Genomic DNA, 16,398 nt, shown 5'->3' with positions numbered 1-16,398 from the left:
GTGCTTTAGGTGGTTCCTGTGGGCTTCTCCCTGCAAAGCCTTCTAACACTTTTATGCCGTTCATTTTTTGTCCTATATATACAGGTCCTGATATCCGAAGGCTTAGGACGGTATGCAAGGGACCCAAAATTTGTATCGGCAACAAAACACGAAATCGCCGATGCCTGTGACCTGACCATCGATGAGATGGAGAGCGCAGCCAGCAACCTGCTCAATGGGACTGTGCATCCCCGGGCTAACGGGGGCGTGGGCCCTGTCTCACACCGGCAGGACTATGAGCTCCAGGACTTTGGGCCGGGCTACAGCGATGAGGAGCCTGACCTCGGAAGAGATGAGGAGGACCTGGCAGATGAAATGATATGCATCACCACCCTGTAGCCCCCAGGGAGGGGCAGACTGGCTCTGGCCTCAGGTGGGGCGCCGGAGGGCCAGGAAAAAAGTGCCTCATAGTTAGGAAAGTTTAGGCACTAGTGTGGAGTCCGTATTCAATTAGACTTTTGTACAAGTGATGTCATGCCTCAAGGAAGCCATAAACCTGGTAGGGAACAGCCGTGCACCCGTGCCCAGCCCCAGCTGTGGGAAGCAGCAGGTGCAGCCTTCCTGGGGAGGACCCGAGAGGACGAGGACGTGGGACAAGCCCGGCCCACTCGTCCAGGGCGCCCCCGGGGCACTCGCCCGCGCCCACCCACCTGCTGGCACGGTGGGGAAGGTCAAGGTGATGACGATCACCACACCTGTGTCATTACCTCAGCCATCGGTCTAGCATATCAGACATTCACTGGGCCCAGCATATCCATTTTTAAACCCGTCCCCCCAAATACACTGCTTCCTGGTTTCTGTTTAGCCGTTTTGAAATGCAGTGTGTGAGTCAGGACCTACCTACCAGCCGTCATCTGGAGAGGGGAGCAGGACCTCATATATGAGGTTTTCTGTTCTGTGACCCCAGTTTACAAGAGAGTGTCACTCAGTCGGTTTTGGACTGGCAGCTTAAGGGCAACTGTAAACTGGAATAATCATGCACTCGCAACCAGGTAAACTTAGATACGCTAGTTTGTTTAAAAATTATAGATTTACTGTACATGACTTGTAATATACTATAATTTGTATTTGTAAAGAGATGGTCTATATTTTGTAATTATTGTACCGTATTTGAACTGCAGCAATATCCATGGGTCCTAATAATTGTAGTTCCCCACTGAAACCTAGAAATTACTAGCATTTTTACTCGGGCTGTACAGAAGTAGAAGAAGTAGAGCCAATTCTCATTCATTCAGTGAAAATCTTTTGGGGATGAAATTTTAAGTTCAAAAGAACTTGACATCAGATTTTTTTCTAAAATATTTTGAGTCACTCTGAATCTACCTTTACAACAAGATATACCAGATGTTTAACAGCCTTTGCTCTGAGCAAGAGTTCTAGGATTTGATAGTGTACCTTTGGTCCACCATGGGTTACAACTGTCTTTTCTCTCACTAGCCCTCCGAGAAGCTCATTGCGTAGGTCGAGCTGGTTACTCTGACCCTGTGGCATTCACAATGGCACCTCAGCTACCCCCACAAGACATTTTCGCATCTCTGGTGTAGAAATTATCACACAGGTGAATGGAGTTCCTCTGCCCTTGCTCCCTGAGGACGGACGCTGCTGCTTGTCATAAATCGGGGTGCTGGGGAAGGGGGTGGAGGGGCACAGCGATGCTCTGCAGGATGGGAACGTCGGGTCTGTCCAAGTTGTACTGTTGCCTTTTTACAAAACACTGCTGTACTGTGTGTTCTCTTTGAGGGCTTTTATATGCAACTGAATGAGGGCTGAAGTTTTCATTAGAACGTACTCACACTCCGATTGTACTTCCTGATGAAAACCCACTTTTGGACCATTAGACCCACCAAGGCTTCCTTTTCTGTTCAAAGAATCATGCCGACTTTGTCAATTTACCTTGGCAGGGATTCCCTGCGGTCAAAAAAAGATAATTAACAGTTTTGGGTTCAAAATTTTTAAATATTACCTAGGCAACCTGTTAATGTTTTGGGGTTTTTTTTTGTTTTTGTTTTTTGTAAATAACAAGACTTTGTTATGAAGACCTTACAAACCTCTTCTTAAGACATTCTTACTCCAGATCCAGGCAAAAACACTTCAAGGTTTGTAAATGACTATTTCCTGACGTAAATTTTTTTTAATTAAAATGCAAAATGTTCTTCAGAATATAACTGTGTAATAATTTTATTGCATTAGGGAGCTCTTGTTGCAAAGAGCTGGTGGGGGCCGGTGAGGGCAGTCCTGGGACTCTGAGCAGTTCCCGTACCCTGATGGCTCCCTCCTTGATGCCCGTGGCTAAGTCGGCACCAGCTGCAGAGAGCACGGTTTCTCCTCAAGGGCTAAGCCACTGTTCCCATCCTTTCTGCTGCGTATTGTTCTTCCTGTGTGGCTTCTCAGCAGCAGCCCAAATTGCCTCCACCACGGTCGGGTTTTCTGGTGCAGGCCACCCTCTTTTCCAGTCAGTACTTTGTTGAGCCATGTGGGCTTTTTTCCCTTTGCTTCAGGAAAGATTTTTTTAAATTTATTTATTCATGAGAGACAGAAGCAGAGACATAGGCAGAGGGAGAAGCAGGCTCCCTCTGGGGAGCCTGATACGGGACTCGATCCCAGGACCCAGGGATCCCAGGACCACGACCTGAGCCAAAGACAGACATTCAACCACTGAGTCACCCAGGCATCCCTTCAGGAAAGTTATAAGATTAAATGTCTCTCCCTTCTGGTTCCCCTACATCCCCTAAAAGTCATTCTGTTGTGTTCCCAGGAGTAGTACATTTGGTTTTGTGTTTTTCATAGCACAATGGAAATGGCAGTTCTAACTCCCAACCAGCAGAAACCTCACAAACAGCTTTTCCTCTCGTTTCTACCCAGCAGCCTGGCCAGATGGGCCTTTCCAACTGTTTTCCCACATTTTGGAGCCTGGGAAGCTCTCCGTACACAGTGTAGGCGTTACCTGCCTTACTGCTGACCCCACACTTGTGAAAGGAACCAGGGTAGTTTACTTCACATTGTTTATATTTTATGGTCTTCGCTGTCTTTGCCAATTGCCTGTTTTCCTGAAAAGGTTTCCATTGTTATGATGGGCTTTAGGTTTGTTCTAAATACCGGCCAGCACCAGAGCTGTCCTCTGGCACAGAGCTCCAGCTCCTTCCCTGACTCAAAAACAGACACTAGGTAGGCTTTCATTTGTTAACAAAGTGTTTATTTCTCCAAAATGATATTCCTCCTTTCCTGGGGATGTCAGAGGGCAGGAGAATGAGGGGCAGGCCTGGGGCCCGTGTGTCCAATGTAGGAGCACCAGTGAGAGAGGCCTTGCAGACACCCTGTGGGGATGGTGGGATGAGAAAGGACATGGGACACTGCCTAGGTCTCAAGATAGGGCTGGTGGAGAGAGTGTGTGTTTCCTTCTGGTTTTTTAAGAGAAAAGGACGCGGGTATTAGATGTGATGTTAATTGGGTGGAAGCAGGAAACTGCCTTTGTGGGGAGGAATAGCCTCCAGGCTGGAGAGGAGACTCTATTTGAATTTATGGAAACGAGGACTCCCATAGTCTGCCCGGGGAGCAGAGAGGCTGCAGGTCCAAGTGCCAGGACCCGGCTTCCAGGACCTGCCATCTCCGGTCATGCTGCAGACGGGCTGCTCCTCCACCTGTGCGTTATGACCCCGAAGCTACCAGGAAGCACCTTCAGCTCATGCAGCAGCTTGGACATAGGCTTCTTCGAAGGGGTCCATGCTCAGGGCCCGACCAGGTAATACACAGCTCTGTTGCACTTCTTCAACCATTTTTGGAAAAGTACATTCTTCTGTTTGTGAGCATCAGGGGGTCTTTGCTAAGGGGCTTAAGTAAGATTCCTCCCAGGGTGAGTGCTGGCCTGGTCTCTGGGTGCCCGGAGAGCTGCTGCCTGTGGCATGGCTGCCCTAACCCAGTGGGCACCCTTCTCCCTCTCGGGCTTCTGCAGCCAACGGCCCTCTTTCTGAGGTCCAAGTTTCCCTCGTGGCAGGGACTTGGAGACGGCCTGCTGTTGCGACAACGGGCCACGGTTCCCCCCTGCCAGATGGCTGCACGCTCACCGGCCAGGGCCTGGGCGAGCAGCCGCTTCAGAGCCCAGTGTTCTGCCCTCGGCTGGACCCCAACAGCACGGTGCTCCGCTCTGAGTCCCAGGAGGCCTGGATGTAGGGCACTCACGGTGTTCTCTTTTGAGACTTACTTCTGCACATGGTGTGTGATCATCGGGAACAAGACTCAGTGACCAGGAGTGGGCGAGGGGCCTAGATGTCATCCGGCCGTACAGCATTCTGTGCCTCTGGCCACAGGTCATTCTGCTTATCCGATGGGGTGGACACAGTAGTAAACAAGCCACAGGCTCGGAGAACGCAGAGGCCGCAGGAGTGATCGGCTGGGTCACCTGGCCCACCCGCACGAGCGAAGGTCAGCACAGTCCCGCTCCGGCCTGGGCCCCTCTGCCCACTGAGCTCGCTGCCTGCTGGCCCTCCGAGCAGTGGGGTGGGCACCTGCGCTGCCCCGCTGTCCTTTCACCCCTGCAGGTAGCTCCAGGACCCCGAGGGTGATGACCGTGCACCACGGCTGTGGGCAGATGGGGAAGCTTTCTAGGAGAGATGGATCTCCTAGCACTTAGAGCCTCCCTTGGAACAGAAAATAAAGCAAGATACAGGTAAGATTCAACCAGAGATACTTAAAATTTTTAAAGGAAGGAGAAGTGTGGTGGTTTCCTCCTCTCTCTCTGGAAGGTCTTTCTCACAAACACAGGTTGTGGCTGTCTGGCCTCCGGGCCACCTCGATCCTGGGCAAAGCCTGGAATGCCCCCTTTCCCTCCCCTCCTTGTCGTGGGTCCCGCGCAGCAGGTTTCCATAGCACAGTTCTTCTCTCCCCTGCCGTAGATGGTGGCCTTGGAGATCTTCGGAAAAATCAATCCAAAATGCATTTAGTTTTCATCACCTTGTAAGAACAGTCTGGCTGAGGCATCTCCACTCAAAAATCAGGTACTGGATTACATTGTTGAATTAGAGAAAGTTTTAAAGATCAAAGAGCTATTTTAAATGTTACTTGTATCTGTTTCTCCCCACTGCCCCCCCCCCCAACTCAAATCTTTGCCAGTTTATTTTCACAAGCTCAGGTACGTAGTTTGACTTGACTGCTTTTTCCATCAGCCTCGGCTCCATCCCCGTCTGTTCCTGCGGATGCCTGTGGAATACAAATTGGCCAGCCTTGTCCACTGTGAGTCGTTTCCCTGGGCTGACAGGAAAGCATCCTCTCTGGGCTAGCCGCTTTGGCTGGGAGCAGAGGTCTGGTCTGTGGGGTTTGCTCTGGGATTCTAGGTTTCCCCAGTAACAGGAAAATCTTTTAAAATGCTAAATCAGGAAACCTATGGTAGTTGAAGAGACTCTCCAGACTCCTCTTTGAACAAGGTCCAGAAATGCTCTCATGGGGCTGTGTTAAGAACCAGAGCACTGGAGACGTGGGCCCTCAGAGGGACCCAACTGGGAGGGGACTCAGGAAGTAGGAGAGAGCGGCTCGTGTTTCTTCCGGCAGGCAGCTTTCCCTCTGAGCAGGGATGCCGGAGGCTTAGGCATGGGCCTGGCTGCAAGGCTGCAGCCTGAGCCAGAGGATGCTCCCCACCCCCACCCCAAGAACCCAGTGCCCTCTAGCCAGCACCCCACTCCTGGAGCCACTTGCCCTCACTAAGAGGGCGGCCGGGGGGAGACCCTGGACTGCAGTGTGCCATGGAGTCTGAGACAAGGCGGTGGCAGGAGTCAGCCATCCTCTGCAGGCCTGCCCCCTAGCCCTCTCTCCTGTCCCTTAGGAGGCAGGCCTGTGGGGGAAAATGCTGGTGAAAAGAAACCTGCCTGGCTGCTTGTACTGGTCTCTGAGCCTCAGAAATTACTCATTCTCAGCCACTGAATTGTGACATCCTCGACAGTTTCAGGAAAGGGCACCCGGGGTGGGTGCTGCGCTGACCCTCCTGGCTCGTCAGGAGGCATCTCGGGCAGTGTCCACCTCAGCGCTGGGTGGCCAGGGTCTGGGGCTTGTACACAGGAACATCCTCGTCCGAGAGCGCAGGCTGCCCCTTGATGATGTCCGCTGCTTTCTCCGCGATCATGATGGTGGGGGCGTTAAGGTTGCCGCTGACCACGCTGGGCATGATGGAGGCATCCACCACCCTGAGGTTCTCCACCCCGAGGACCCTGGCCTGCGGATCCACCACGGCAGTGGGATCAGAGGGCTGGCCCATCTTGCAGGTGCACGAGGGGTGGTAGGCACTGTCTGCTTTTGCCCGCACAAAGGCGTCTATCTCTGTGTCTGACTGCACGTGGCTTCCTGGCTGGAGCTCCTTCCCCCGGAATGGTGCCAGGGCTTTCTGGGCAAAAATTTCTCTGGTCAGCTTCACACACTGGCGGAAATCTTTAATGTCGGTTTCTGTCAATGAGAAGAGACAGGTGAGGTGCCGCCTCTTACCAGCGGATTGAGCACGAAGAGGCTCAGTAAGCTGCCCGAAGCAACGGTCAGCGCCTGCCAGCCCTGTGATCCCACTGCCGTAGTGGATCCACAGACCAGGGTGCTCGGGCCAGAAAACCTCAGGGGCACAGAGCCACCAGGTCGTTTGTCACCTACTCATGGCCAGTTAGACTACAGCCAAGCAGAGTCTCATGAAGGCCAATAGGCAGCATCCTAGGTGGACACAGCCTGCCCCAGAAGCCCTGGGTTTAAATGAGGGGCAAGAGTAGACAGCCTGCTGCTTGCCACTGTGGCTGTGAGCATGCTGCGAGTCGTCAGTGAGCAATGGGGAGTGCTCCTTTTTGCTGCTGCATGCAAAGAGGCAGGCCCAGGAAGGTTATCTGCTTTTGGAGGATGCTCAGAGTAACAGCAGCAAAACTGCTCTGTGAGCTCTATGTGCACAGCCAGATCTCCTTGCACCTTCTGGTGAACTGTTCTGAAAGCTGCAACTCTCTCCTGCTGTGCAAAAGGACCCGCCAGGGTTACTTCAAGTGACCAGGACACACAGAGCAAACAGCATGTGCAAGTTTATATAGCCCAAAGTGAGGGAGGCAGAGGGGGACCTGTATCTCGGGTATAATTCAGACAAATGTGAACCCCATAAAGGCATCCACTCATTCACTGAATGAATGACCTGGCAAGCCCAGGCCTGGGGAGACATGGGGGCTGGTGAATTACCTGTTGACAAGTAGTTGGGCTGAATCACAGGGTGGTCCCGAGGGTCGGCACTTCTCAGTTTGAGCCAGCCCACACTTGTGCCCCGCAGGGTCCCCACGTGTACCTAGAAGAACCGGAGGAAGCATGACCTCCTGCCATCCCCTGACTCAGTAGGCTTAGGCCCCAGGGTATCCGTGGGATAGGACTCCACACCCAGAGCCAATTAAAAGCAGACAGATCCCCCCTACCTTCCACAAGTGGGGGGAAGGAAGATCTCCCCTCCCCTCCCTGAACCTGCTTCCTGGCTTTATGCCTGATGGTCTTAAACTTCCAGGGGCTTTCAGGGAAACCCCAGGGCCCTTGGCCACATATGTCCATTTCCAGCAGTCTGGATCTCTAGAGCATTTACCCTGAGTCATTCCTGGCACTGCCTCAGGAAGATTCCAGGGTCAGCCTCTCCCCTCCCCACTCGGACCCGCTGAACAGCTGGAGAGCAGGACAAGGCTCCTGCACAGCCCGCCGAGGGCCCTGCTGCAGTGAGGAGAATGTGGCCTGCTTACCTGGTAAGCCTCCTGCTGGGTGGGCACCCGTCCATGGTCAATCACTTGGGACGGCAGGAAATGGAACTGGATGTCCGGGTGGGGGACTCCGGGCCGGCTCCGGATGAACCCACCTGTTTCCAGGTGCGCGGTGGCTCCATCCCCTGAGGAGCAGAAGACGACGAGGCAGCTGAGCAGGTGGGCTGGCCTCCCCTCTCTGGGTAGCTCCCCCGGGCCCTATTCTGGGGCCTGGACCCAAAGTGCTCAACTCTGGCCTCTCATCCTCAGGGGGCGCTCACCCAACAGCACAGGTGTCAATACCAGCTCCTGCCAGGGGGCTTTGCCCTTCCCCTGGACTCCTCCACTGCTGACCTGACTTCCTCCTCAACATGTTACAGTCTCCCTGGCCCAACATATTTCTTCCTCCAACACCAGATACCTAGATCCGGGGCCCTTGTAACACCTTCTTCCTACCTCTCAGATATTCTCCACTTTACTAACGTCCTGATCTTAAAACTTAAGCAGGTTTACAAGGATTCTTTCCATTGATCCCCCCAGCATGGAAGCTCCCTTGAGGGTACCTGCCTTACTGGCACAGCATAGCTGGCAGGTGTGGGAGAAACCCATGCTGACAGGGATCTCCAAGGACCACATTCTGGCCTGGGCGGTACTCTGGGACTCCAAAAACAGACAAAAAAACTGCTGAGAAATGGATGTTGATTGTGCCTTTACTCCTGTCCATCCGTAAGAGAGAGCAGCACCCAGGCTCTGAGGAATCGTACACTGGACAGGCCTTGGGGTGCTGCATCTGGTCCTCACAACAGCCTGCCGGGCGTGACTATGTATCCCCATTTTGCAGATGGGAAAGTTGAGGAGGCGAAAGGCAGAGCTAAACTGTGAATAAGTGACTTGAGGCCAGGGAGGCCATGCTGCCCCTCGACCAGCTCCAATCAGGTCCCGGACCAGCACACCCACCCGTGAACTTCCAGAGCCACTCCAGACCAATCCGGACCTTCCTCAAGGGCTTCTGTGCCGAGTGGAGAGTGATGGGGAGGGTGCATGCCTGCTGGATGTAAATCTCCAGGTGGTCCTGTAGGTTCTGGCCCACTCCTGAAATGGGAGGGAGTGGTTACGAGAAACAGCTTCCAAGGGGGCCTCGGCTGTGCTGGCCTCTCAATGTCCCCTGGCTTTGAAAACGCCCCACCCCCACCCCCACCCCTTCCACTTCTCTGCCAGGCCAGCTCCTGCTCATTTTGGCTTAAAGGTCACCTCCCGGGACATCATCCCCATATTCAGGGCCAAGTCTAGTCCTCTCATGCTGCCAAAGCCACCTGCCCTTGTCACTCACTCCCAGGGCAGCCCCTGTAACCATCCAACACCGTCCTTCCCCTGCAGCCACCCTCCCCGAGCATGGGTCCCCAGCATTCAGCAGGCACCACTCCCTGAGCTGCTGCCAGATGGCCTGATGGCCCACCCTGCACCCCTGATGTAGGGTAAAGAGAATCAGGCCTTGTGCTGGGCAGACGCTGTGCCAGCTCATCTAAGCATGCGGGGACATGGGGTGGCAGGCTGCTGTCACAGACCATCACTCTCACAGGCCTCTTATGATGAAGCCTCCATAGGAAAATGGGTCATTTTGAGGGAGCCTGGGTTTTAAGAGAGTTAAGAGGCCCTAATGGGTATCAAAGATAGTTTGTAAGAAATGTTAGGCCTGGGGTAATTGTCTCAGCATGAAAAGCATGCTCTGGAGCACTGAGTTGGCATCTTTGATGTCCAAGCTGCTGCTGAGTCCCAAGGACAGAAAACAGTGGGCCAGGGAAAGGGAAAAAACACAAAGACTTGGGGCCCCCAGAGAGCAGGGGTGTCCAGTAAGGCTCTTGGGAAGAATGTGACCGTTCCATGGAATACTGACAGTTGCCCCCCTCCCCACTCCATGCTAATGAACTACAATAAGCCCTTTTATTAGCAGAGGCACCCTCTGAGGAGCGGCAGAGAAGGGAGCTCACCCGGAAGATGGCACACCACCGGGATGCCCAGCTTCTTGAGGTCGTCTGCATTGCCGACACCCGAGAGCATGAGCAATTGTGGAGAGTTGATGGCACCCCCGCTCAGAATCACCTCCTTGCTGGCATAAGCCTGGAAGACACAGGGGCCTACAGGTCACAATTCCTGAAAAGCCAGACAGAACCCTGAGAACCTGGCCCTGGTGTGATGTCCCCAGGTGGTGAGTGAGGATCCCATTCCCGGGCCCCCGAGGAAGAGGATGTGCAGCTCCGGTGTGCAATACTAAAGCGCACTTCACGTGCTGATACGTGCCCTGTGGCAGGCGCACTGTAATGATGGTCTTAGACACAGGACTGCCGGGCAGCCCGGGTGGCTCAGCGGTTCAGCGCCTGCCTTCGGCCCAGGGCATGATCCTGGAGACCTGGGATCAAGTCCCACATCGGGGTCCCTGCATGGAGCCTGCTTCTCCCTCTGCCTGTGTCTCTCTGTGTCTCATGAGTAAATAAATAAAATCTTAGGACTGCTGAGCTTAAATGAGATAAATAAAAGCACGTACTCAAACAAGCGGTTTAAAGAAAACAACAGTGAGCCAGATCTTCACGGGGACGCGGAATGATCTGGACACACCGCTAAGTGGAAAACAGTGTAGTGCTGAAATCTGGAGTACACTCACAATTACAGTTTTTAAAGCCTTACTGAAACCTCTCAATTTCTGAAAAGGTATGGGAGGAACCGCCGGGGTGAGGGCTCCTCCCCTTCCATCTCCGCGGCCCTGGCCCGGCGGTAACTCACTCACCCTGCGGGTCTGCCCGTTCTTGATGTACTCCACGCCCACTGCCCGGGTGCCTTCGAACAGCACCCTGCTCACAAACGTCTGGGCCTCGGCTGTGAGGTTGGGGCGGCTCAGTGCTGGGTGCAGGTAGGCGCAGGCTGTGCTCCAGCGCTTGCCTGCAGGACAGAGCAAGGACATCAGGAACGGTGCCCCCCCCCCCCTTCTCCTGGTACCTGTGGGGTGGGGAGTTGGAAGCGGCTGGAGAAAGATGGTATTTGACCTTCCCCTGCGGCTGGGAGCTCCGCATCCCAAGTTAGGCTGAGACCCCAAGTCCCTGCTGGACTGAAACTTGCATTCACGTGGGGGTGGAAGGCCCCCTCTGCTCCCCACGGCATGGCAGGCGGGAGCTGCCGATAAAAGGGAGTGAAAACCCTGTGGAGGCAGGCAGGAGCCTAGGTCAGCCCAGGCCTTGCCTCTCCCCCTGCGGCGAGCAGGGCGCTTCGGGGCTCAGTGCCCCGGTTTCCTCATCGGCACATCCCTTCAGCCTCTGGGCGCTCTGGTCACAGTTGCCGCTCCCTGTCACCAGAGGCCTGCAGATGCCCGAGTCTGTCTCCAAACTGTCTCTCACTGGCTGTGGGCTGTACTGCGTGGCCTCTAGGGGGTGTGACACCCCGGCCATGGGGCCTCCTGCGAGCCTCCGTTTCCTGTCACTCGCTGACCACGATGGGGGCAGGAGGCACAGGTGCTCGGTGGAGACTGGCTTCCAAGAGGAGGAACGGGGGGGGGGGGGGGGAGCGGGGGAGGAGAGCCAAGGGAGGAGGGGCCCGGGGAGGGGGTCAGGGGAGGGCAGCCGGGAGGGGGCCCGGGCGCTACCTTGGTGGATGGTCCTGTCCATCCACCCGAAGCCCTCCTGCTGGAAGCCGTTCATGTCGTCGGTGAGCGGGTAGCCGGCCTGCCGCGCGGCGTCCAGGAAGGCGCGGTGCAGCGGGTGGTCGGTGCGGCCGCGGGACACGTGCAGCGGGCCGCGGCCGCCGCGGTAGGGGCCGGCGCCCAGCTCGTGGCTCTGCGCCCTGCGGAAGTAGGGCAGGCAGCGCGCGTAGCCCCAGCCCGCCGCGCCCTCGCGCTGCCAGCGCTCGTAGTCCTCGGCGTGGCCGCGCACGTACACCATGGCGTTGAGCGAGGACGAGCCGCCCCACACGCGGCCGCGCGGCCAGTACAGCACGCGGCCGCCCAGGCCCGCCTGCGGCTCCGTGTGGTAGCACCAGTTGTACCTGTCGTCGCGCAGGTTGGCCACGAGCGCGGCGGGCATGTGGATCTTCCAGAGCAGCCGCTTGCTCCCGGCGAGCAGGTCCCGGGGCCCGGCCTCCAGCAGCAGCAGGCGCACGGCGGGGTCCTCGGTGAGCCGCGCCGCCAGCACGCAGCCCGCCGAGCCCGCGCCCACCACCACGTGGCTGTACTCGCCGGGGCCGGGGCCGGGGCCGGGGCCGGGGCTGGAGCCCGCGCTGGCCCGCCGCCTCCCGGCTCCCCGGGCTCCCCAGGCTCCCCAGGCTCCCCAGGCGCCTGGGCGCCGCCCCCCGCAGCCTCGCAGGGCGCCCCACATCGTCCGGCCGAGTCCGGGGTCTCCCTGCTGGAACGAGAAGACGGGCCTCAGCTCGCAGTCCCGGGCCGCTGCGCGGGGGGTGCGGGGGGTGCGGGCGGCAGGCGGGGCGCGGGGCCGCGAGATCCCTGCGGGGCTCTCCAGCGCAGGGCTGCGCGCAGGGGCTCGTGCCCGAACTTGGAGGTGGGGTGACCCCAGCAAGGCGCCGCTGTGACGTGCGTACACGAACCGGCCTTGGCCCCGCCGCTCGCCCGCTCAGGCCGGTGGCTGAGCCCCTGCCACGTGCCAGGCGCCATTTCATCCCCAGCAATACACGGAACGGGCCGTCCGCCCTCGGAACTCACGGTCTGGGGCTCGGGAGGCGGAAGACGGAGGTCACCCAAGGAAGGAAGGAAGGTCAGGGTGCGACCCGAGGGCCACCGGTGAGCGCGAGGGCGCCGCAGCAGGCCGCACGGCCGGAGCTGCCATCTCCAGCGACCCCTCCGCAGAGCGCCGGGAGCTTTCGGGGGGCCTCTGCCCGCCACGTGCAAATTAACCCCAACACGCCCATCGCACAGAGGTAGAAAGGAAGCGGGATATCCCACTCTACCGACGCAAGGCCATCAGAGAAGTTCAGGCGCGCAAGGCTGGAAAGCGCAGGAACCTCAAGGGAGCCCTGATCCATCCACCAGCCCGCCCCTAGGGCAGCCTGAGAGCTAAGGGGCTAGAGAAAGACCCCGCCGCCCCTCGTGCAGACACAGGAGAAAGAAGCCCCAAGGCCTCATGAAAGCCGGAGCACAGAAGAACCTTCCAGCACTCCAGGCCCCATACTAGCACAAGGTAGCAGTGCCCAGCACTCCACTCCCAACTAGGTTGCTCGACACTCCACATCCATGATCTGGTGGAATGAAAAGCGTGACCTTTCCTAGGCATGAATACGATTCACCTCCATCCCTGCTGTCCTGTTACAAGGTCCAGCATTCATAAAGGCTTAAGAGACCCAGATGAAAAGCTGGGGAAGGTGGTGGAGGAGGAGGATCTCGAGCTCATCTCCTCCCAGACGCAGGGCGGGGGGTAGGGGAGGTGGAGCAACAAGGACACAGAATACAGCTGACCCTGAAAACCACCTGAAGACTGGCAGAAGGGCCAGTCCAGAGCTAAAAGCATACAGAGAAGGCCCTATCAAGAAGGGGAGGAGGGGCGGAGATGCAGTCAGGGACCAATCTCTGGCACTGCACTGCAGCAGCTTTCCCGCCACAAGCCAGAAGACTATCACAAGCAGGGAGGTCTTTCCCGAGGAGCCAGGGGATCCCCCATCCTGGGGATCTGCACTGGGAAGACGAGCCCCTGTAGTGTCTGGCTTTGAAAATCACGGAGGCTTCACTCTGGGAGAGCTGGAGGACTTCAGGAAAGCAAGAGTCTTGCTCTCAGAGAGACTCACCATATCACCCAGTTTGAGACGCAGCACGGGAACAGCAGTTTGACGAGCACCTGGCTTACGTGCGAAGATTATTTACTACTTTTAGCCCATTGCTGAATGGGCAGGGATCTGTAGGAGATTTCTCCAGGAACAGAAGTGCTGGTGATGCTATCTTTCTTGCCCTCCTTGAGTGCCACTGGTTGGATGCTTACAGGAGCCACTTCTGATACTTCATCTACCTTGCTGGCATTGCTTGCCCCCTCCACCAGCATTCCCCTGTGGACCCACACCACTCAACCTGCCTGCCCCGGCAGGTGTCCCTCCAAAGCGACTCTTCCCCTCACACCCAGCAGGCAGCCACAACTGGGCCTGGCATCCATCCAAAGTGACTCCTGACCTGGATTAGTGGAGAGCCAGCACCATACCCCAGCGTGTTTCAGCGGCTACAGCCAGGCCTTTCAGCCAGCTGTGCTAAGAGCTAACACCGCACACCAGCACGCCTGCAGCAGTTACAGTTGGGTTTTCTAAGGCAGCTGTGCTCGGGGCCAGCCCTGCTCACCAGTGTGCCCGCAGCAGCTACAGCTGGGCCTTCCACCCAGCCATGTCAGGAGCCAGCCTGCTCACCAGTGTGTCTGCAGCAGCTGCTCCCAACAGCCAGCTGGGCTGGGGGCCAGCCCCACCCATCAGCACACCCGCAGCAGTACAGCCACGCCACTCACGCAGCCATACAAGGGAACAGCCCTGCCCAACAGGACGCCACAGAAGTTGTGGCCCAGTCACAACAGGAGGGTGTAAGCAGCCCACACAAGGGACACCCTTTGAATGCCAGGTTCTGGTGACCGGGGAGATTGCACTACTGGGCCCTACAGGATGCCTTCTACAAAAGGCCACTACTTTCAAGACCAGGAGGCATAGCTACTCTACCTAATACATAGAAGCCAACACAGTCCGACAAAATGAGGATACAGAAGAATGTATTCCAACAAGACGATGACAGGACCTCAGAAAAAGAACTAAGCAAAATGGAGATCAGCAATCTAACTACAGAAGAGCTCAAAGTAATGGTCATAGGATGCTCACTGAGAAAAGTGCATGAGCTCAGAGAGAATATCAACAAGAGAAAACATAAAAAGGCACAAATCAGAGTGGAATAATAGCTTAAAAATACAATAGAGGAAATCAACAGCAACTTAGAGGATGCAGAAGAACAGATCAGCAATCTGGAAGACAGGAGAGTGGAAAGCGCTCAAACTGAACAGCAAAAAGAAAAAGAATTTTAAAAATATGGATTAAGGGTGGATTAAGGGATCTCTGAGACAACATCACGTGTCCTAACATTTACCTTAAAGGGATCCCAGAAAGAGGAGAAAGAATGGGGCAGAAAACTTATTTGAAGAAGTAATAGCTGAACATTTCTCTAACCTGGGGAAGAAAACAGACATCCAGGTCCAGGAAGCACAAAAAGCCTCTAAGGCTAGATATTTACAATTGTTATATTCTCTTGTTGGGTTGATCTACGTCCACACCAAGGCACGTTACAAAAATGGCAAAAATTAAAGAGAATCATAAAAGCAGAAAGAGAAAAGTAAATAGTTACAGATGAGGAAAACCCCCATAAAGCTATCACCAGATATTTCAGCAGAAACTTTGCAGGAAGAAAGGAGTGACATAATACAAAGTGCTGAAAGGAAAAAAATCTACTGCCAAGAATACTGTATCTGCCAAGATTATTGTTCAGAATTCAAGGAGAGAGAGTTTCTTAGACAAAAGTTGAAAACGTTCATCACCACTAACACAACCTTATAAGAAATGTTAAAGGGATCCCTTTAAGAGGAAAATAAAAAGGTCATAACTAGAAGAAAATTATGAAAGGAAACAATTTCACTGGTAAAAGCAAACACAGAAAGGTAGTAGATTAATCACTTATAAAGCTAGTGTGAAGGTAAAGACAAGGTCAATTATACCTATAAAATTTAGCTAAGGGATACACAAAATAAAAAGATATAAAATATTATGTCATATACATTAAAACATGGAGTAGGGGAGTAAAAATGTAGTAATTTCAGAATATGTTCAAACTCAAGTGCCCACCAACTTAAATATAGATTGTTACATACATAGGATGTAATATATAAGCTTTACAGTGATCACAAACCAAAAATTGTATAATAAATACACAAAAAATAAGGACAAAGACATCCTTAGCATAGCACTAAAAAAGAGTCATCAGATCACAAGCAAAGAAAGCAAGAGAAGAAAGCAATGGAAAAGAACTACCACCAAAACAACCAGAAAACAACTTACAAAAGGGCAATAAGTGCAAACCTATCAATAATTACTATAAATGTAAATGAACATACCTTAAATCAAAAGGTATAGGATGACTGAATGGATAAAAAAAAATAAGACCATCTTATACTAGACTTATACTAGACTCACTTCAGACCTAAACACATATGCAGACTGAAAGTGAAGGGGTAGAAAAAGATATTCTATGAGAATGGTAGGAAAAAAAAAAAGCCGGGGCAGCAATACTTATATTAGACAAAATAGACTTTAAAACAAAGACTGTAACAAGGGAAAGCATTACATAATGATAAAGGGATCAATCCAACAAGAGAATATAACAATTGTAAATATCTACGCATCGGACATAGGAAGACCTAAATATATGAAGCAAATATTAATAGACATAAAGGGAGAAATTGATAGTAGTACAATAATAATAGAGGCCTTTAAAATCCCACTTGCATCAATGGATAGATCATCCATGCAAAAAAGCATTAAGGAAACAGTGGTTTTGAGTGGTACATCAGACAAGTAGACTTAACAGATATATACAGAAGACTCCATCCAAAAACAACAGAATACATATTCTTTTCAGGTG

General features: G+C 54.0%; 2 protein-coding genes and 1 long non-coding RNA gene across 29 annotated transcripts in view; 2 read left to right on the top strand and 1 right to left on the bottom strand.

The window, feature by feature from the left end:
• Positions 1-6,402, top strand: part of CACNA1D (calcium voltage-gated channel subunit alpha1 D) — a 302,032-nt gene extending 295,630 nt beyond the window's left edge. For all 20 annotated transcript variants that reach the window (XM_072785865.1, XM_072785856.1, XM_072785861.1 and 17 more), the window contains one exon: positions 85-6,402. In XM_072785865.1, coding sequence (XP_072641966.1) covers positions 85-378 — 294 coding nt within the window. In that variant the 3' untranslated portion in view covers positions 379-6,402. The remainder of the gene's footprint in view (positions 1-84) is intronic.
• The window catches only part of CHDH (choline dehydrogenase), a 38,652-nt gene continuing 25,464 nt past the window's right edge, over positions 3,211-16,398 (bottom strand). For 6 of the 8 annotated variants that reach the window (XM_072785887.1, XM_072785882.1, XM_072785884.1 and 3 more), the window contains exons 3-9: positions 11,389-12,142; positions 10,540-10,691; positions 9,746-9,875; positions 8,715-8,849; positions 7,761-7,903; positions 7,222-7,324; positions 3,211-6,465 (exon numbers count right to left, since the gene is read on the bottom strand). In XM_072785887.1, coding sequence (XP_072641988.1) covers positions 6,047-6,465; positions 7,222-7,324; positions 7,761-7,903; positions 8,715-8,849; positions 9,746-9,875; positions 10,540-10,691; positions 11,389-12,115 — 1,809 coding nt within the window. In that variant the 5' untranslated portion in view covers positions 12,116-12,142 and the 3' untranslated portion in view covers positions 3,211-6,046. The remainder of the gene's footprint in view (positions 6,466-7,221; positions 7,325-7,760; positions 7,904-8,714; positions 8,850-9,745; positions 9,876-10,539; positions 10,692-11,388; positions 12,143-16,398) is intronic. The other 2 variants (XM_072785885.1, XM_072785886.1) reach the window with 1 other exon arrangement.
• LOC140610166 (uncharacterized) lies at positions 7,608-8,775 on the top strand. The gene is made up of 2 exons (XR_012011938.1): positions 7,608-7,937; positions 8,599-8,775. It is a non-coding gene; the product is annotated as an uncharacterized lncRNA (long non-coding RNA).

This window comes from Canis lupus, chromosome 19, assembly GCF_048164855.1.
Source record: "Canis lupus baileyi chromosome 19, mCanLup2.hap1, whole genome shotgun sequence".
Classification (NCBI taxonomy): Eukaryota; Metazoa; Chordata; class Mammalia; order Carnivora; family Canidae; genus Canis; species Canis lupus.
This window is presented reverse-complemented; position numbering and strand designations above follow the sequence as displayed.